This window comes from Carassius auratus, unplaced genomic scaffold (genome assembly GCF_003368295.1).
Source record: "Carassius auratus strain Wakin unplaced genomic scaffold, ASM336829v1 scaf_tig00017026, whole genome shotgun sequence".
NCBI lineage: Eukaryota > Metazoa > Chordata > Actinopteri > Cypriniformes > Cyprinidae > Carassius > Carassius auratus.
In genome coordinates, this window is record NW_020524730.1 from 52,877 (window position 1) to 74,754 (window position 21,878).

A 21,878-nucleotide genomic window follows, 5' to 3' on the forward strand; every position below is an offset into this window, starting at 1 on the left:
ATGTCATTATAAATCAGAGAAATGATCTGGAGACAGGGCGAACTGAATGGGAAGAAATTCGAATGGGTTCGAAATGCTGTTACTAAAATACTGACAAACAGATTCCATATTTCAATCAAGAAAAAAAAACGCCTTTTAAGTTCCTGAATTTTAATTGATGTGGTAAACCTGATGCACAATTGCAATTAACCTGAGAGTAGAAATCAACCTGAGAGTAATACAATTAACCTGAGAGTTAAATCAACCTGAGAGTAGAATAAATATTAATTTAAATTTAAATGATAATTTGGAGGGGTGCACTTGATGGCTGACAAAATATAAAATAATAATAACTAATTCAATACACAGAATGATACAAATGTACTAGAATAACAAAGTCAATAATAATATAATATCATAGAGTGCAATTTCAACTTCCAACAAAATTCAAGTCAAACTCACAAAATGAAAGGTAGGCAATCTTTCAATTCTTAATTTTGCCCAACCCTAGTAAACAGGAGCTGCAGTTGCATTCCTATTACCCTATAGAGAAAACAGCTGCCCGGAGGCATTACCAAGATGGCTGCTGAGTGAACTGACTTGCCTGCAGGGAGTTTACTGTAAACACAAGATGACAGAGCCACAATTAGCATGACAGCAAAGAATATAGAGTCAGATGTACACTGAATGTGTGTCGCTCACTTATTGAGGCATTTAACTGGCCATTTAATTGGTATTACAGGACTAATGACAGAAATGAGAACAGAACCAAATGACCCAGATAGAACACTATAAAGGACACATTTTTATATAAAACATGACTGCCATTTAGAGACTAATATGACAGGCTCAGATTCCATATTTGATGTGTGAAGTCATACTGCCATCAGGCTAAATGTGTTTTTTGATTAATCATGTTCCAGGAGATGTGAATTCTGACATTGGGAATGTAGCAGATATGAAGTATAATTCAAAAACCGATGGACTGAAAGAAGATACAGCGGCAAATCCTATCATCTATGACTCAGAAAATACATTTCTTCAGGAGCATGTGGCGACCACATGCCACTTTGAGAGCCCTTCAGTGGGATCGGCCTTTATATATTCCTTGTCATCTTGCCCTACACCTAATATGCCAAGCATGAAATGGAATGTAGCCTATTACTGATCACCACCTTTCGGATGGAATTGGGCAGTGCTTCACATGTAAATCTACACAGACTCCCTCTACTTTCTATTTTCTGGAAATGAAGGAATGAAGGAGAGATAGATAGAGAGAGACGACCAATGGCTTTCATCTCCACCCTGGGAGTAGTATGCCTTTCAGCCTCAGTCTTAGTGGCCATGTCAGCCCTGAGCTCTGGCTCAATGGACCTGCCAAATCACCCTAGTTTTCCCCCCTCCTAATGAGACCCTGATTGTGGAATTTCCAGAGAATTTGCACGCATAATGATAACTCGCATAGGGACGTTTCCATGACTGACTGAGACCGAACAACTATGAAAAATCAGGTCAGGGAATCACGAAAATTTGATTTATGAAATACGATAGCAGAAATATGGTCAGTCTCTTTCAAAGTGTCATTTTCATTAGAGGAAAGTACAGAGCTGATATGTGTCTCTGGAGGGCAAAGCTCAGACAAACGGTTGTGTGTGACGACAGCCAAAGTACAGAGCGGATGATTTCAACTGTTTGGCTGTGCTTTAGGGAATGTTATATGATCGAGGAAGATGAACTATCTGAGGGTCTGATGAAGACGGGGCCTCAGTGGGAGTAAATGTAGCTGTCGTTTGGTAAATGAGTACCATACCCAGCCACTACTGGGAGTCTGTTGTCTTGCAAAGAATACACAGTACAAATATCTAAAAGAGGCAAATGGGAGATATACTCAACTGCAAAACGAAAAGTCTTCCTAGGAAAACTGACGGTATATTGGTATTATTATTATTCCTCCCCCACCCAATGGTTCCAGTTTCTGCTAGACTTATCCTTAGAAAACACACTCCCAAATGTCAATTCAATCAATTTAACACGCCAATAATACCACGATTGGCCAAAGCAAAACAGCACTTTAACAATCAGCATCATTCTGCACCAGTGGCACTGATGTTCCATTAAATACCCTTCTAATCATGGCTTTACAAACGCAGCCTCCTCCCAAAGCGCGGAGGGCCGGGCTGAATGACGGAAGCATTTGAGGATGGGATTTGAAGAGGCCGTTATCGAGCCTCTCTGGTTCGTTCTGAGACTCCCCCACCCAACCACACATCAAGGCAATCAAGTGCATTAGCATATGCAAAATCCTATCACACAAAACACATGGTTTGGATGCCATTTCCCAATAAACCCGAATCTGTGCACGCCGGCAACATAATCACAGAGGCGAGCGCCAAGTTGGTTTTGTGCTCAGACTCCGGCCTTTGCTTTCTTTATGACTATCATTACTGGAATTGCAATTATTATTTGGTCGCACTTTTGTTTATTCTGTTTAGGACCAATTAGAATTGGTTAATTAAAATCTTAATGTCTCCTGCAACACGCGGTAAATTAAAGTTAGCCACTGTTGTTAAACAATGCCGTCCCCTGTAGACAATAGAGTACCGGAATAAACAAAAAGGCCATGGAAAGGAAGTCAGTCAAAGATATGGCCTGAATCATCTCATCATCTGTTTACTTCAGTCCGGTTCAGAGTCAGTTAATCAAAGAACTGCGATGCAAATTGCGATGCACTCACTCTTTTTTCAAGCAAATTTCTCCAGAAGTATAGGCAGATGCTGAGAGTTATTGTGAGGTAAACATAACTAGCACAGGATGCCACTACATTCCGCTGACCTAATTCCATAATTAACAGAGGTTTGAGACTTAGCAGAGGCATATTCACAGAGAGGAGCTGGAAATACTGTGCAGGCTGCTGCAAACACATCTTCATCAATCCATTAGAGACTTTGTACCCAGAGGTAATATAATAATCGCCGCTGATGATTCCTTACCTAGATCTTCGGGAGCAATCTGTAATGCTCAGATGTGAAGAAAGTCGCACAAGCCAAGCTTTCTAAGAAACCCTATATGACTTGTGATTTACATCGGGTGGACAAAATGTTCTCCCACAGCATTCTGTGTATTTCTGCTTCTCTCAACCCATCAAACATTGCTGCCTAAAGCTACTGCATCTCCATTCTCCACAGCAGGTATTAAAACATAGCGAGAATGTGAGCCAGAATACTACAATGCGTAAAAGGTGCTATGCCGGGTATATCAAGTGTTAGGGTTACCTGCTGAGCACTGGCTGACAAGATGGAAACCACAGCCTTTCAAAAAGAAATGCCCAGTGCACAATAGAACAATGGCCTCAGATATTTCTCTCTCGAAGAATGATTGTTTATGCCAATGAGTCCAGGTCTGCCGAATGCATGCTCCTCCTTGCTTATAAAATGACCAGTCTGACTGCTCTAGCACTTCCCTCAGTGGGTGATTTCCTCTGCCTAACGAGGCATTGTATTCTGGAGCTACGAGAGATGATTTGTTTATAGGTATTTTAAAGAGAGCCACAATAAAGTCCAAAGCTTAAGGGAATCTTTAAAGAAACTGCACCCTCTCATCTAAATGGTATGTTTATGGCTTGTTTATGGTTTACGGTGGAAAGGATAGCCGTGCAGAAATGTGGAAAAAAACTAAAGAAAACAACAACATTTTTAATTATTTATACACAGCTGTATTAGACTATTACATTAATTCTGATAATTAAAGCTGCTGTCCATAAATATTTAAATGAATTAACTACATATATGCATCCTAATTTTCATAAATGCATATACTTGTATAAAAAAAATAAAAAAACAATGATTTTAAATAAAAGCATGAAATATCTCATGAAAAATCTTAAATATTTTAATGAAGTCACACAGATATTTTACCAGAGATAAAGAGAAGCCATGTACCAATAAGTTTAAGTGGCTTGATTGGTTTCCTTGTGGCACCTATAACACAATGACATATCTGTGTTCGACATGCACTTATTATTAATAATTACCTTAAATAACAGGTATAATGAAATCAACTATATAATTAAATAGTTGATTATCCTAACTGAAGACTAAATGATTATGGTCACAGGCATACATTTATCAGTATTTAATGACTTTAAACATAGCTTATCTAAACCTAATTAAGATTCAGAACTATCTATATTTAAAATTTCCTTTCCTGTGTCACTGTATTTATTGGAACTTTTCTGTCCATGTATGCGCGTTGTTATTAGAGAGGTGGCAGAGAGAGAAATTGGCCGGCTGATTGGTGTTTTTCAGTCCCTAGAGAGAACAAAGGTTAAGTTAAATACCAGCACACTGAATTATAGCAGAGCGAGATCTATTAGACAGACCCCCTCATCTGTCAAAACTCAGTGTGAATGCCAAACACCGCTGCAACCCTTTCGCTCTCCATTAAGTTCCCAGTACGCCAGGTCCCCAGGCAGGCCACTGCCAGCACTGTCCCTCTGCTGAGTTACAGCCCTCCTGGGGACGCTTGTTCATTTAAAAGCTTTTGTGGGGTGCCATTAATTCTGACAGATAGATATCACTAAACTGCTGAACAAACATCCTACTCAGTCATTTGCATACATTACAGTAATGGTGGAAAAAATAAAGCATTCCTACTGATAAGAGCTGTGCGTATGAGCTACTCTGCCAGCATTTCACCACTTATTTAGATCGGTTTAAAGCAGCGGACTGTAATAACTATACGGCTTTAATGTATGCTGGTGTATCTTGTATGTATGAAATGCATTTATGTAAATCCTAACTCTGAATGAATTTATGAGGACATTCCAGCAATACAAACAACACATCCTCCAAAGCTAAAAAAAAAGGAAGAAAAGAAAAACATTAAATATTACCAGGTAGCGTGAATTGTGATGCACAGGGATCTTTAGTACTAATAATAGTTTAAATAATGTATAGAAGGCAGTGGGAGTCTATTTCATTCTTCCATATACCCATAATACATCTGCAACTACTATCTGAGCTAATACTTTAGACAGACATGCTCATACATATACATGTTCATATTGCAAGAGGGAATGTTGAGCAGGCAGTAATAAACCCTTTATTTTACTATAAAAACTAACCCTTATGCATATCAGGAGTTTATTTCTCTCTCGCAACAGTTTGTTCGGTGCATTTTTAAACTGGCATTGATTTGCTGCCACAATCATTTCTATTTAATGGATCAATCTATCAACGGTGCATCGCCAGGTAAGCTAATAAATGCATATTTGTTCCAGAGTCTTAAGCACCTTAATGTGAATCTAATGTGATATCGCCATTTTGGTGCGATTTTTTAATATTGCAAAATGTCACCTCTACAGTTTCAGAGGGGTGTGAAATGTATACCGCTATTATTACATCCAAAAACAGTTGACTCCTACCTACTGTAGGCAAAATCACTCTACCGCTCTCACATGGCCTCTCTCTAGTTAAAGGCTTTTTATCTCATAAAATTTGGTACATAGTAGTTCATTCTCTCCTCCCATCTCGCTGGCAGGGCTCTAAATCTGCCGTTTGAGCTGCCATGAAAACTGAAAAGAAACAAATGTTCTGCATATGAAATGCCATAATCATATTGTGTTGGGTCCCTGGGGCAGCAGAGAGTATAAAACAACAACAACAACAAACAAAAAATACACGGATAGTGTGATTTCAGGGTAGATTAAATCACATGGATCTCAAGGCTACAGTTCATAAAAAAGGAATAAATCTGTAGATTATGCCCACCTGGAGTAGTGTGATTTAGATTTAGAGTATCTACAGGCAAAGAAAACACTAAATAAGGTAGCATCAGTCCTTTTCCTCATTCACGCTAATTTCCTTTCCCACCCCGTTTAAACAAACCCCTAACCGGCAGGCTAAAAAGCACGTTTCTAAAACACTTCCCGCACTACGACTCTAAAACAGTGTCTCTACACCGTAGTCATTTGTCAAGGTCACGTCCAGGTCAAACTCATAATGGAGAGCGCAAGAAGCCTGTTGCTATGGCGAGCAATGGAGTGCATCTAGCAGAAAGCGCGTGCACACACACACACACACACCACCTCCGCGTTCACAAATTCAATCACTCCCTTTATAACATCTAGCCTGCTGTCCACAATAGCCGAGTAAAACAGCTTTCGGCCTCTTTTAGCTCAGTGACAATGTCTGCCCTGTCATCCGCAAAAGAGCTGGCGCAGCTGTGTTAGAACGTGCTGTCAGTCAGCATCTCCACAGCCGGGCTCCGATGCCTCTGAAAACAAATCGCGACTGGTGCACAATAAGGGTGGAGCCGTTCCCTTTCAGCCACGGCTCTCTCCCTGGCTTTTTCTTTCTCAGCTACTAAAAAACTCTCTCAAAACATCAAATGGACGTGACTGTATTCAGCTTCGGCTGCGTGCCGGCTGTGATGAAAGATCAGGTGAGCCAGGAATGAGATGCAGCTGCGTTTGCACTCGGGGCCCGGTTGGTTTTACAATCCCTCGGGGACGGCAGAAGGCCCCGGCGCTGCCGCAGTGGATCTACGCATCTCCATTTCCCCTCACTCAAGTTCCAATCCTCCCCGAGTCCTGCTAATCCATACTGTCACTAAGGCCACAGAGGAATTCTGGCTTGTTTTTGTGACGCACTGCAGGCGAGAGCAGCTCATTGTTCTTAATCATACAAACCTAAGCAGCCCTCTTTGACTCAGAGCAGATTTTTAATGTGTGCTGGGGCTATTACTCTTATGCCACCCAAAGTGCTGCGTAAGCCTCCATAAATCTCGGCGTTAAGCTCGTGAACAAAGAGCTAAAATAAGGTTAACTGCTGTCTTTCCTGTGCTTGGGGAACATATGGGAAGACTCTCAGACTTGATAAGTCATTGATTAATGGTTCTTACTGGTAGTTAATAACACCGCTGAGGAACGGCAAGAATCGCAGCGGGAATATAAAAATCAGGCCGCCGCTCAGAACCAGCACAAAAGTCAACTTTCCCTAAATCAGCACCGTTTTGCAGCAGATCCGTTTTGGCTTGCATAAACATTCACATGTCAGAAAGTTAAAGTCAAACAAGTGTCTAACTTCTTCACTGTGCTGTGGCATCTAATTCAATTTGAGAGCAGCGATCTCTTGTGTTTCTGTTACAGAAATGGGAGAGGTGCTTTGAGAGCGGATAGCCCCTCAGATATTTGGAGAGAAGGGGGCTGTGGCTGGTCAGCAGATGAAATCAGCAAGGGGTTATAAGTATAGAAGGCTAAGAAGACTTCCATTAGAGTCCATGGGGAGAAAGTTGTGCAGTATAAATAGCTCCCAAGCTGAACTCCCTTTGGAGAGCTTGAGAGACGAGGAGAACACTGATAAACATCTCACTTCGAGACAGCTTATCCAAGCCTATGCAGCATTTTTGTCTTGTTTTCCAGTTATAACATTTAACCATCTGCAAAACAAGATACATTTACTTAAACCCAACTGTGTGAAAATAAGCCTTGTTTTCAGGGATTTCAGATTTATTTTTTTCCCCTTTTTTTTCTTGTTTTATGAACCTAATATGTCTTGCTTTATTTATTATTAAATTAAAATCAAAATATATAAAATATATTTTGCATAACATTTGTAAAATTATAATTGTTTTTACATATTATAAACTACAATAAAACTATAAATTATAAAAAAGAAATAGATTTTTCTTTTAATTTCTATAGTAATAAGAAATGATTCCTGAGCATTAAATAAACTGAATGATTTCTAAAGGATTATGTGAAACTGAGAAATGATATATTGGCAGCTGTAAATTCAGCTTTGGCTTCATAGGAATAAATTTTCATTTTAAAATATATTAAAATAGAAAACTTGAAATGTTTGTAGTTAGAAAATGAAAAAACAAAACAAAAATGTTGATTAAGAATTATTAATTATTTTTCATAGCTCACTGTGAGAAGGACCTCAGCACCCCATTCCTGCACAGAAGCCTAAATGTTTTAGCACAGGACACAGTAGGATATTGTGTACTCAAAGGATATTGACATTTTTTCAACAAACTTATCCTGCTTGTCTTCAGTCTTGGGGAAGTTCTCGATGTCGTTCTCCAGCCTCTGAATATGCCGTTCCATTGTGTCCAGGCTGGCTTTCAGGATCTGGGCAGATACTGTTAAAGGCAGATAGAAAAGACACAGACAATGGGTTATGCTTATGCTGCTTAGTTTGTGTACAAAGAAAGACATTGTGTTCCGTCTAATTCATACTGTTTAATGAACTCCGGTGCTCTTATTTACAGTACAATTCAACATCTTGACAAGCAACATATTAAATCCAGAAATATATGGATATGAAGTCTGTTAAACACTGCACTCAAGTTACTGTCAAAGGGTTTCTATATCAACTTTTAAACTCTGGAGACTCTGATCAGTGACTATTACTTGAGGCAAAGCATTTAATATTGATAAATAATCAAGCATGAAACATACAGGAAAAGTGATGCAACTTCAGTTTTAATTATCTGTCATTTAAAGCTTTGATAAAGTATGTTGGATTATAATAATAATAATAATAATAATAATAATAATAATAATAACAACAATAATAATAATAATAATAAAGCAGTGTGCACATGAAATGATCTATGCATATTTAAATAGATCTAATGTAATATAAAACCATAAATATTTTAATTATTCTTTGAGTCTGGATGATATTGTATATATATATATATATATATATATATATATATAAAATATATAAAAGCACATGCATTTTCATTTATGTAAAAAAAAAAAAAAAAAAAAAGGACATAAATAAATTTGACTATGCAGATGATTTACAACCAACAACCACTTTAGGTTTAACTAATACATTTAATCTCCCTTTCCAATTATTCAAAAGGATTTTCTGTCTTATTTTTCCTTATCACCGTGTACTCAAGCATATATTGGCCGGCCTATGCCGTAAATCTTGCAGGTGTGCTCAGGTGGACAGGTGCACTGAAGTGATGCTGGAGTTGCTGTCCTGAGGCTGAGTGGCGTCAGCATGGGTTCAGCTTCATTAATCTCCACATAATCACTGTTTACTGCTCTTTATCTCTCTCTGCACTCACTGTAGTTCTTTCAAGTCTGGACTTCAAAGTGCCGGCAGTGTCTTGGGGGATCAGTGGGGATGTGGACGCAATCGTGGGCCGTTTTGTGATTGGTGTATGGCTTTAGCTGTTTTGATACACACGGTTACGAATGATCAGGACACAAGAATGTCTGTCTGAGAGGGTCATAGAGGGTCACAGAGACATGAAAGGCTTTGTACGGGTCTTATACTGGACAAACACTCTTCAAGAGGGTTGCTGTGAGGACAAGTATGCATACCAGGGGCAGATTCCAGCTCATATATTTATTATTGAATTATATCTAATGCAGGGGTGCAAAAGTATCATCAGTTAAAACAATAATGTCAGCAGTATATACACTCTACATGACATATAGACAGCTGATAATGTTTGCACAACTGTTTGGGGCAAATAAGAAAATTAAATGCTTATTTACCAAAGGTGCATTAAAAAAATAATCAAAACTGACAGAACAGACAGTTATTTGTAATAATGTTACAAAACTTTTCTATTTTAAATAAATGCTGTATATATATATATATATATATATATATATATATATATATATATATATATATATATATATATATATATATTTTTTTTTTTTTTTTTTTTTTTTTTGGTGAGCTTAAGAGATTTTTTTATTCCTTTTTATTTCCTTATTTTCTTTTGTTGTTGTTGTTGTTGTTGTTTCTCTTTCTCATTAGTCTAGCTCCAGGATTCAGTCTCTTGTTATTTCCCAAGGTCAGTGCTGATAACATCTGCTTTAACTTTTCCTACTCGACAATAAAACCAAAACAGGAGGACATTGGGCAGTAGCAACAAATCTACTCAAAGCACTAACAACAGTATAAAGGGTAGACACTGTGTCATTAGTAGCATGCTGGAGGAAACCCACAACTGGGGATTTACTGTCCCCTAATCAAAGCTTACAAAGCCGAGGTTAACACTCTGTCTGAGGACAGGTCTTGTGAGAGCACAGAATCAACAGAGAGAAAATCGAGCAAGAGGGCAAGGGTACAAGTTTACACTTTTTCAATGATGCTACACGCTTGTCAGGATGGCTTTAAAAGCTTAAACAATGTTGGTTTAAAATACTCTGATGGCATGATTTTTATAGAGGGGGATCGAGAGAATTGTGGGCAGACAGAATGATGGAGATGGATAGGAAAGATAGCGCTGTGTGTGCCTCTCTGGACGTGGTATTATGGGAGGAGCAAGGGTGAGGAAAAAGCCAGCTCTGAGTTCAGCTAATAACAGCAACTGACTCACAAGCTTCGCCACTGATGAAACCTTCACACCAGGGAACTGGTAAAGTTCTCAGCTCGAGCATGTATCTTTTGGAGGTAACGGGCAAAATTGACAAGCATTGACGTCACAGTAATGAATTATGTGTTTCTTCAAATAAATGCAGTCAAGATTAAAAACATTTGACTGAATCAATCGTTTCTGAGGCTTAATACCTGTTAGGATACTGACTTAGAAAGCAGCTCCCTATGTACTTTAGGAAGCTCTCTAGGGTCTGGCGCAGACTCCTTGTTTACCACAAAAGTAGTTTAGGATCACACAAACTAGAGAATCCATGAACCGATACTTCATTTCCCAATGTGAGCACTTAGGAATTTAATTGCTTAGTTTAATTACTACAATAAATAGGATAATGCCACGGTGTCCAGTACAATCAGGATTTTGAATGTTATTATAGCTATAAAAAATGTTGGAGTGGCAACAGTGTGTGGCACTGTGCGTGAAAATTAATAGAAGAGTAAAATGTTAATATTTCTTTTGATGTTCCTCTGAAAGTATGGGCTCGTTATGGGTCAGTTTCCTGCTTTTCAGCAATGAATTTGTCTCAGAAGCAGCTTTCCTCTTCTTAATAGAGAGCCCTGCTGGAAGCCCAAGCTGAATAAAACAGGCATCCTTTTGGGATGTCATTAGTAAGATTAACAACGAAATAACACTGTTTACAGGGGGCCAGTACTGCCGCATTAATAACTTGAACATGCTCATTTCACATGATCTGGAGGGGAGGGGGAAAAGATAACCCTGAAAAAGATTCTGTGTCTTATTCACAGAAACAATTTCTGGGACATAACAATTTAAACTAATGACTGATGTCTGTGTGATTCCATAACACCCACTAAAAGTGTGTCCTGGAACATCCGTCACCTCCTCAGATTAACAAATATTTAGGCTATTGGCTATTTTTCATTACCAAAGATTCAAACTGCACACAATTTTCACTTTATTGCACTAGGTTCACTTTAAAGGGGGGGGGGGGGGGGGGGGTGAAATGCTATTTCATGCATACTGAGTTTTTTTACACTGTTAAAGAGTTGGATTCCCATGCTAAACATGGACAAAGTTTCAAAAATTAAGTTGTACATTTGAAGGAGTATTTTTGTTCCCAAAATACTCCTTCCGGTTTGTCACAAGTTTCTGAAAGTTTTTTTTTCGAGTATGGCTCTGTGTGACGTTAGATGGAGCGGAATTTCCTTATATGGGTCCTGAGGGCACGTCTGCCGGAAGAGCGCGCGCTCCCGTATAGCAGAGCACTGAGAGCACAACAGACTTCACTGATCAGAGCGAGAGCGTCGTGAAAAGTCACAAAAGAAGTGTGTTTTTGGTTGCAAGGGCAAGACAACCCTGCACAGATTACCCAAGAAAAAAAACAGCATTAAGGGACCAGTGGATGGAGTTTATTTTTACAGAGCATCAGCGGAGTTGTGCAAGTGATTTTGTTTGTTTCCCTGCATTTCGAAGATGCTTGTTTTACAAACAAGGCCCAGTTTGACGCTGGATTTACACATAGTTTATTTTTTAAGGATAATGCAGTCCCAACGAAAAAGGGTCACGATCGTGTGTTGGAACCGCATGCGGTGAGTAAAACTGCTTCAAATATCTCTGTGTTGTTAACTTAGCTATCGGCGCGTAAGCACATCAAGTAAACAACATGGATGTTGTCATCAAACTGCACTCAAAACCGCTAAGCAAATATATACAGTTTCAGTACATGCCACATAGAGACGTCGTTGCTGATGATGCTGCTCTTGTTAAATTTCAGCCTCTGTATTCTGACTCTGGATCATAAATATACGCTGAATCTGACTGTTAGCCATGGTTTGTTTTGGATGTTTTTTTCCTCACGGTAATGTCACAGCTTCCAAACGCTCTCAACGCAAAAGCTTACTCACGATCGTGATTCTTAGCTCCGCCCACACGTCATGCCTCCAGCCGGTTGTGTTTTTCCGGGAAAAATCGGTACAGACTATCTTTCTCTTATGAATATAATAAAACTAAAGACTTTTTTGAGTTATGAAGGATGCAGTACTACTCTATAGGTACTCAAGATTAACAGGATATTGAGTGAAAACGAGCATTTCACCCCCTCTTTAAGGCACATTCTTGTGTTCCATCTGTGCTTTTTATTTTTTTATTCTTTTTTAGTCTATGTATAGTCTCTTCAAGGCCAGTCGGTTCACTCAACTAAACCGGTATCACAAAAAAAGTGTTTCTTCATCTCAAATCACATACAAACTGCATGCGAATACGGTCACAGCATGAGCTGAGATTTGAGTGAATTTAAAGATCAAGGACTCGACAGCATTAGTGCCCATTGTGATGACATTACACAATAAGACAAACTCCTTGCTAGCTGGCTTCTTAAAGATTTACAATCAGGGTTTAGTGCCTGTGAGTCCTGCCCTTCTGCTAGGGCTTGCTCTGTGCGATATTCATTCTCAGAGCCAGGGGACAGACGAGGACTATTTCATTAAGCCCCTTCCCGTCTCCTCTCGCCATAAACTGCCATGAAGCAAACGTCGCTTGTCATAAAAAAGAAAGAAAGATGCAGTTTGCAAAATACCAAATCATCAGCTGTAATGCCAAGGTGTCAGCGTTACTGTCAGCCATTTGTTGGAGGGCACCATTTCCATGTGAGATTTATGGATAAGGCGTATCAATATCTCATTGCTGTAGCTGCGATGCTCTGGATGATACAATGCGAATTGAGATTTATTTCCGAGTAGGATGCCCTGGTGTAGCATAAGGCGTTTAAGATTTAAATAATCGACAGTACATCGACAAAGGCAAACAAAGCATATAACAAAAGACAAGGTCACCCGTGAACAACCATTAAGTGGTTTACAATAGAATTATTGCTTCTTTATCTTCCTGCACGCTAGGATTTTAATCACACAACGGAGTTAATGCATGGACCAACGATCAGTATGCATCCATTAAATGAATGTGAATGTGTATGAACAAGACTCAGAGGAAGAGTGTGTGAGTGAGCGAGAGAGAGAGAGAGAGATGATGAGGTACCTAAAGAGGTCTATGCATGAAAGCTATGGTCCATCACTTGACATATATACACCGATAATTGGCAGGAAATTGGGGAAACTTTCATTAAACTCCAATTAGACTGGCGTTCACTGCATTCATCCTGTACAAATAAAGTTTGATGCGGAGAAGGAAGCAGAAAAGGGTACAGCCATATTACGTCTTTTAATTTAGTATGTAATGAGTTGGAGGCTCAAGAGACCCTTAAAATAAAGACGTTACAGATACCCAAAGCATCCCCTCTCCAATTCTACCTTATTAGCTTTAGAAGGTAAAATGTAGTTCTTCCAATAATGTCTCTTCACAACGAAAACATGCCTCTCATTGGATAACCATGAACGGACGAGAAACGTCAGACTTTAAAACGTACTTAAAAACACTACATCCTCACTGAAGCGCATTTGAGGATTGTTGATCTTAACATTCAATAATATCCTCTAAACAAGCAAGCTACTTGTAAAGCACTGAACTGAGAGATGCAATTTGTGGCTTTTCTATTTAATTAATTGAAAGTGAAATCTTTTCAGTTTGTTTAGGAAACATTGGTGCATCTGTCAGCACTCCTTTGGCACTTAAGAATGAGTAAAGGTAATAGGAAACAGACAGCACAGTTATTGCATATACTTGGCTTATATACTTTAGCAGTACAAAAAGACAAAAGCATATCTACATTTCTACACAAGGGCCTTTCAGGTAGAACAAAAGAGCTCAGATCAAAATGCATAAAGATGATATGCTTGTCGTGACAAAGCGATGCAATTGCTATCTTATGACTAAATGCTGAATTTTTATTTTATTTATTTATTTATTCTTGAAGCAAAAGAAAAACGTGAAAAAAAAAAATATTACTGGTGAAGACGGGTAATAATAATAAATGCAAACATTAATATCAGTAAATACTGAAACCAAACGGGTATACCTTATGCAGAAATCAATTAATTTCAATGTGCTGAACATAATTACTAGACACCATCAATAGGCTGATGCCAATCGGATGGGGGGGGGGATCCTTTTATGTTTGTTTCATTTATTATTTTAATATGTGTTTTCCTCACATTAAATCCCTCACTTTGTTGACTGATTTGATAATTTTGAGAGCTTTTGTATTTATAAACCATATGGTTGAAATATGCTTCAAAATGAGCCACAGGAGATCCCAGCTGATGAAATATAAATATTTCTGGATCGTTAAAAGTAAATAAAAAGGGATAAAACAAAGACACCAAGGGCTCCATGAGGAGGGACACTAATACCACTGAATCCATTGTTAGTGAAATATAAACAATCTCACACCAACATGATTCATTGCAAACTACTTCTAACATCTGAAATTTTTAAGAAAAAGGATCAAACAGCAGAACCCTAAAACCATAAGCAAATCCCATTTCCCTTTGGAATGAGATGAGCAATGCATCATTCACATCACATCAACAGCACACCTCATGAAATACAAATACTGGTGAGGTCTATCTATGCTGGCCGCTGGCCATCAAGCGTGTGATGGAGAATCGTCAGCCTCTGTCCGCTCTCCTTAATGGATGCCCATTTTGGAGGAGAGGATTTGCCATACAGGAGCGGTGAGGCTGGAAATAAAAGTGTTCTTTCTCTCCTCAGCTTCCCTTAGGATCCTGTAAACAGCGCTGGCCGGGCGATAACGCCACTCTATTGTGAGAAGCTTCTTGGTTCAGTGACATCCCTTCACAACTGAGGCTCTAAAAGGACCTGGATTGGATTCAATTACTTAGCTCAAACTGCAAATAGAGATGAAAGATAAAATGTGGAAGAAATATATATATATAGGGGGCAGATAGCTATATACAACACATATGGAATTGCACTCATACACTTTACAAAACATATTGCTTTTGGCAGCCACTTTGACAACAGATAGCTGACGCACCAACTCAGAGAGACACACAAATGGAGCCAATTATAATGCATTTTGATATATGAGAAAGTATAGACATCAACCCAAGGTGCTGACAATTCCTTGGGAGCGGGGAAGAAATCAGACTCGCACAGGGAAAAAGGGAAAGACGTACAGAGAGCAAGCAGTAAAGAACGGTGCACAGGCCTATCGATCTTTGCCCTCTAGAAAAGAAAAAAGGCCAAAAACCTTGTAAGTTACACACATTCGTGACTTGTAGTTCTTTTACAACACGCCACAGGGCAGAATCGCTAAACTGTCTAACGAGGTGCGAGTGATACCAGTCACATTGGTCGCCTGGCTCAAGACAGCCCAAATAAACAACTACCTGAGTAGCTCCAGAGATTCACAGAGGGTAAATAGAAAGGAACGAGCCACTGATAAAGAAATACACCTTGAGCAGGGTCTGTCGGCCAGGGGCCTCAGGGGACACTGAGGGAAGTCTGGGCTGTGCAGGTGCAGTGGGTAAAGGGTGTGGGTGGGCTATGTTTATATGTTATGAATACCGGTGACCAGATTGTGGAGCTGGGGGATATTTATAGGTAAACACACACCTTTGTCCTCCACTGCTTCACTACCAACATGCCCTTGTGTGATAGTGCCCCTACTAAGCATGCTAAGCACTAGCATACTAAGCTCTGAAGGAAGTGTAAGACACATCTTGAGAGTCTGGAAAGAGCTGGGTTAGACTGAAAATACAGAGTGACTATATATATATAGACAGACATTGTGTTTGCTTTGCAGCCTGAAATGAAGATGGACAGTTTTTGTTTTACCCAGCTTCATTTACTCAGTGAAACTTATAACATCCAAGTGAAAGATATAACACCAACATGTCAGGAGAAATAAAGTAAATAAATAAAAATAACAGAATCACTGAGATGGAAAGAGGATCACCCACTTGTGTCAGTATTTTGTTGAACCATCTTTTGCTTTACAGTCTTTAGTCTGTTGGGATGTGTCTCTACTAACTTTGCACATCTAGACTTTGCCATAGTGGCCCACTCTTCTTTGCAAAACCGCTCAAGTTCAGTTCAATTTGATGGTGAGCGTTTGCGGTCTGCAAACTTCAAGTCATTCCACAGATTTTCAGTGGGGTGTAAGTCTAGGCTCTGACTAGGCCATGCAAGGACATTCAACTTTTTCTTCTTTAACCGCTGTGGGATCAGTTTTGCTGTATGTTTTTTGTCATTGTCATGTTGGAAGGTTAACCTTCTTCCAATCAACAACTTTCTGGCAGAGGGCAGCAGATTTTCCTCAAGAATTTTGTATTTTGCCCCATTCATTTTTCCTTCTATCCTGAAAAGCTCCAGTCCCTGCTGCAGAGAAACATACAATAACATGATATCACCACCTCCATGCTTTACTGTAGGAATGGTGTTATTTGGATGGTGAGCTGTATTGGATCTCCACCAGATGTATAATTTCATGGCCAAATAATTCAATTTAAGTCTAATCTGCCTCAGAATCTTCAAGGTGCGTTTTGGCAAGTCTCACTTTTGACTGCATGTGGCCTTTCTTGAAAAAGTGTATTTTTTTTTTTTTTTTTTTTTTTTTTACTGCAGCCTTCCCATACAAGCCACATCTGTGGTGAAATTGTTGCATAGCTGTCACATGCACACAATGACCACTCTTTGAGATAAATTCCTGCAGATGCTTCAGAGTAGCTGTAGTCCTCTTGGTCGCCTCTCTGAGCAGTTTCCTCCTGGCTCTTTCATCCAGTTTGGAGCAACGTCCCGATCCAGGGAGGGTATGTATTGTTCCAAATGCCTTCCACTACTTAATAATAGACTTAACCATGCTTCTAGGAATTGATAAAGCCTTTGAAATGTTTTTGTATCCAACTTTTGCCTAGTGCCTGTCCACAACTTTATCCTGGAGATCTATTGTCAGTGCCTTGAAAGCCATAGTTGATTGTTTGCTTCAGTTGAACTACCAAGAACAGAAATGCTCCAAGAAAGCTCTTGTTATGCTGAGCTAATCAAAATGACCACAGCTGATCAGTTGAAAGTCAATAGGCTTTGTGCATCATTCAGAAGGTGATTTTTGAAGGTGAAAGTCATTTTTAGATGATAATTTTTCCAACTCATTGATTCTGTTTTAATTCTTTATTATCATTTATTTAATATTTGTGACATGTTGGTGTTATATCTTTCACTTGGATGTACACACACACAGTAGAACAAGAGACAAATAGATTCTTATGAAAAAATCAGAACCCAACACACAATACTAAACTATTATTCATTCTTCAATCACTTTATATTTGTCTCTCTACATCTCTAATGTACAAAGGAAATTACATCTTTGAATCTTAAGGGGAGGTAAGAATGTGAGAGTTTGAAATTGTCGCAGAAATTGTAGAGTGGGAGTTAGTTCACAGATTAGCTTATTTGAGGGGAATTGTGGATCAGTATTCATAAAGTCTGATACAGACAGAGCAAGGAGGGCAGACACATCCATCAATGTTTGAACATCAACTTACTGTTTAATATCACCTCTCAAACTCAGGCTAACGAATACCATGGTACAGTAATATCTCGTAAGGGAATTCTTTCACTGCAGTACAGGAGCAAAGTGCACTGGGATACATGAGAAAGAACCAGAGGCTAACTAAAACGGCTCTAGGTGAGAGAATGTTAGAGGTTTGACTTGTGTCTTCACACTCATTCACCGCTTCAAAGTCATTTGCTATCACATGGTGCATGCAACAGGTCTTAAATGGGCACATTCCATCAGCTGAGTCACATTTCAGTGCAGAGAAAAGCTTCAGCTCTGTTTGTTAGGATGATAAGCATGTGGACAGTTTCGATGATGCAATGCAGGAAGGCAAGTCCATGAATAAAATAGAAATTTCTGTGACATTCACACTGAACCTAGTTAAACACCTTTGGATTTTTGGGGGTGGGGGGAGGCGGCTAGTAATTGCCAGAATCAGTCGCTAAAAAATTGTTAATGTTCTTAAACAATTTTTCAGCATTACACAAATATAAAGGTCTTATTTAGATATTCTTTTTTAAGAATGTTTTAGAAATGAAGACAAAACATGCAGAGGGATGGCATACAATTTGGAATGTTTCAAACTGTCGTTTGCTTAAAAAATATCATTTTCATGCGTATGTGTGTATATTGTGAACTTATTGTGCATGATTATCAGCAGCAATTTTGTCACTGCTCTTATTTTTAGCTCAACAGCTCCCTCTGTTAGAAACATCATGACCTGAGAGAGCACATCTGCCCTTCTTTGGGCACATTTAATAGGAAGTTAACTGATAGTTTCCTTTTTGGTCGAAAGAAACACTACAGATATTCATATATGAATTACATTCTAATCAGCTTCAGGAAACAAACTTTTTTTTGGCTTGGAAGTGTAAGTGCACAGCTGATTTGAGCCGTTTCATGGATCGCACATTATGTGAAACAATACACTGTAAAGACACACCCGACCTCATAGACCACATCCTAGCTTTGATTTAAGGCTGAATAATGCCTCAGTTCATCTACACAGTTAATTCAAATAAATGCAAGGCATTGAAAATACACAGCCTCTAGTGCTCTCGCTGCATAAATGACCGCCATAGATAATCAATAATGCTTTGTAATGATGACTTTTGTACATTTGGAAAGAGGCTTTTAGATGATCGGTCACACTGGCTTTGTTCTGGATACAGGGCTGGGTGAAACCCAAGAGTTATTTTTAGATGAATGAAAGAGCCCCAAAAACACATGCAAGTGGATGCATCATCAAAGCTGACCATTAACAAATTATGACTGTTATTATCAAAAGCACCATACATGGTAAATTAGACTAACTATTAGATATTATTAAACAGATCCTTCTGGTCTTGAATTTTGAAACAGCGCTCCAGTCATAGTAAAATACACAATATGACACCTGTTTATCACTGTGCAGCAATAATATTAACCTCATACCTAAATTCTGACTCAAGGATGAAAATGAATGAATCTGGTTATTGAAATATAATAACAATGAAATGTTGTTTCTTTAATACATTTTCTATATACAAACTCCTCTATATAAGTAACAGTGTGCATTCAGTAATGCAGGACAGACAGATAGGCAGTGGAATGCTAAGTTGTTTTGCTTCAAAAATAGTTGGCTTCGTGTTTCATGACTTTTTTTTTCTCATGAAACGACGCCAATTGCTGCCTCTGACCATTCTTTCTCTACATGGGGAGCTCTGAGACTCGCAGCCCTGGAGGTACTGGGGAGAGAAATTACAGTCGTGCCTTTGCACTTTGCGTGCCTATTCACTATCCAGTCCCAATGCATCTCCGTGCGGTGCCACATGCACTGCAGTCTGGCCTGTGCTAAGGCCTGCTGATTGCTGCGACTCTAGCTTGATTAATGGTGGATTGGAAATGAAAATGATCTATTCATCGGAGGTGTGAGGCAGTCTGCAGTCTTGATTGACTGTCTGCACAGGCCAAGGAGCCATGCTGGAGAGCTGGAGAGGTGCGCCATTAAGGAGGGGATATCTCTCCACGCACACCACCGGTGATACAGCTCATGTGCAAAAGCAAAAGAGCTGCGATGGAAGTGCAATTTAAGGCAGCTTCAAGGACATTAGTGGGCCCCATTCAGACTCTCTACTTTTGTGGGTGAGTGGGGTAAAGGCCGTCTGACTCTAATCTAAAATTAAACGGAGAGTGCAGTCAACTCTGTCTGCTTTGTGGTCTGAATGCAGCTATCGACACGCCGCTGATTCACAGCCCCCCTGCAGCTCACGCTGATGATAAACCAAAGTGAATCACAGACAGCATCTTCACTCACAGTCTTGTGATCTTAAAACACCAGCAAAACGGGCCCTTAGTGAGAACATGACATGCAGATGGTTTAAGCATCTCTGTGAGAGTTCTTCTAGAAATGGTACAGTGGTTCTTTGAGAAATTAAGGCAAGATGAAACTAGAAGATGATTAAAATAGCCTATTTTAAATCTAAAGCACTAGAGACTGAAGAGACTGTGAATCTGACTGATCTGCAAGAAATCCATTTGCACTGAGCGGCGCAAGTCCGTTTTCATTGAGCGCTCGGTATCTATGATGCGCAAAGATTTTGAGTCTTCCAAGGAATTTAAGCAAGTTGAAGAGGCCACTCCATATGCACTTTCATAGTGAAGCACCAGGCTGCAAACAGCTCTTTTAGATCAACTCTATGCTGTCAGTTAAATCGACACGGGGGAAACCGTGCACACACCATTCCTGGCAATGCTGCCAACTCCGGTGTCTATTAAAATAGATTGTTCTCACAGTGTTTGACCTTCTGCTAGTGTTGGTACTGAGGCCCAACATTACTACTGAAATTAGGATACCCGGTGTCCCCCCTTAACAGCGTAATCAAGTCCATACAAAGTGATTTATATCCCGCCACCAATGAAAAAGGTCAGATCAATTCCCACACCTGCAAGCTCTGTCTTCATTTAGCGTGGTCGCGTGCAGACGTCATTAACCGTGACATCTGCATGGCAAACACATGTACAAGTAAGTGTATATTCATGATGTGTTTAAAAGGGAAAGTGCCTTGTATTGATTGGAGATTGGATTGCCCATTTGCTTTTTGTTTTGCACCCAGCAGATGCATAGCCTCGAGGATTAAATTGCAGAGCTATAAAGAAGACACTGTCACTTGCTCGCTCTCTACCTCAAGCAATCCTTAAATTCATCTGCGTTTTTATGACACTTTCAAGCAGGGAGATGAATTAACTGCCTCCTTTTTATTTCTTTCTATTTATTTATTTATTTTCTGACTGGCAGAATCCCTACAGATGAGAAGCAAACTGAAAAGTCAGACCACGCATTATTTCATTTTATCTGATATTCACAATAGTATAATAAACAAATTAAGAGTGCATATTGTTTTTATATTTCTATTTTCCATTTATCCAGGTATAACATATTCGCTGGTAAAATTTAAAGGCAGAAATAGTATCTATAGGAAGGTCACAGCCTTCTCATTTAAAACAATTAAACAGTGGAATCAACTCCCACACAGTCTAAATTTGTTTGTAGATCTGAATAATTTCTCTCGAAACTTAAAGAAATACATCCTTGAAAACCAGCTGTGTCAGCATCAGCACACTTAAAGTTTACAAATGTAATATTGAAGTAAATGTTTTTGACTATGTTGTATATATGTAAGGCTGTGATGGTTTTTTGATTAGCTGTTCTTTTAAACTACATCTTTAACATTCTACATCTGACAAACACTGATACTACATAGTGAAAACATCCTTTTGAACATCTTAAACTGCATTACCACCTTAAATAAATAGATCGATATTGTAGAATCTCTCATTTTCTGAATAGAAAATGAGACATTTAGTCAAAAACACAATGAACCTGTGAGCTGTTTGTTGTAACACCCATTCCAAGCCTTCTCAGCCAAATGGCTATGGGGTGGAGTAGTGTTTGCCTTTCTAAAGTCTTGGCGTCTCTAGGTGGCTTCTATGTTTCGACTCAATTAAATAGCCATTACCTAAGGAGCTCTGTGACTCTTGGCATAACCAGATAACTAACAGC

General features: G+C 39.1%; 1 protein-coding gene across 5 annotated transcripts in view; it reads right to left on the reverse strand.

Moving 5' to 3' along the window:
- LOC113075386 (protein diaphanous homolog 2-like) overlaps nt 1–21,878 on the reverse strand; it is a 335,815-nt gene that overhangs the window by 42,610 nt on the left and 271,327 nt on the right. For all 5 annotated transcript variants that reach the window (XM_026248089.1, XM_026248086.1, XM_026248087.1 and 2 more), the window contains one exon: nt 8,000–8,124. In XM_026248089.1, coding sequence (XP_026103874.1) covers nt 8,000–8,124 — 125 coding nt within the window. The remainder of the gene's footprint in view (nt 1–7,999; nt 8,125–21,878) is intronic.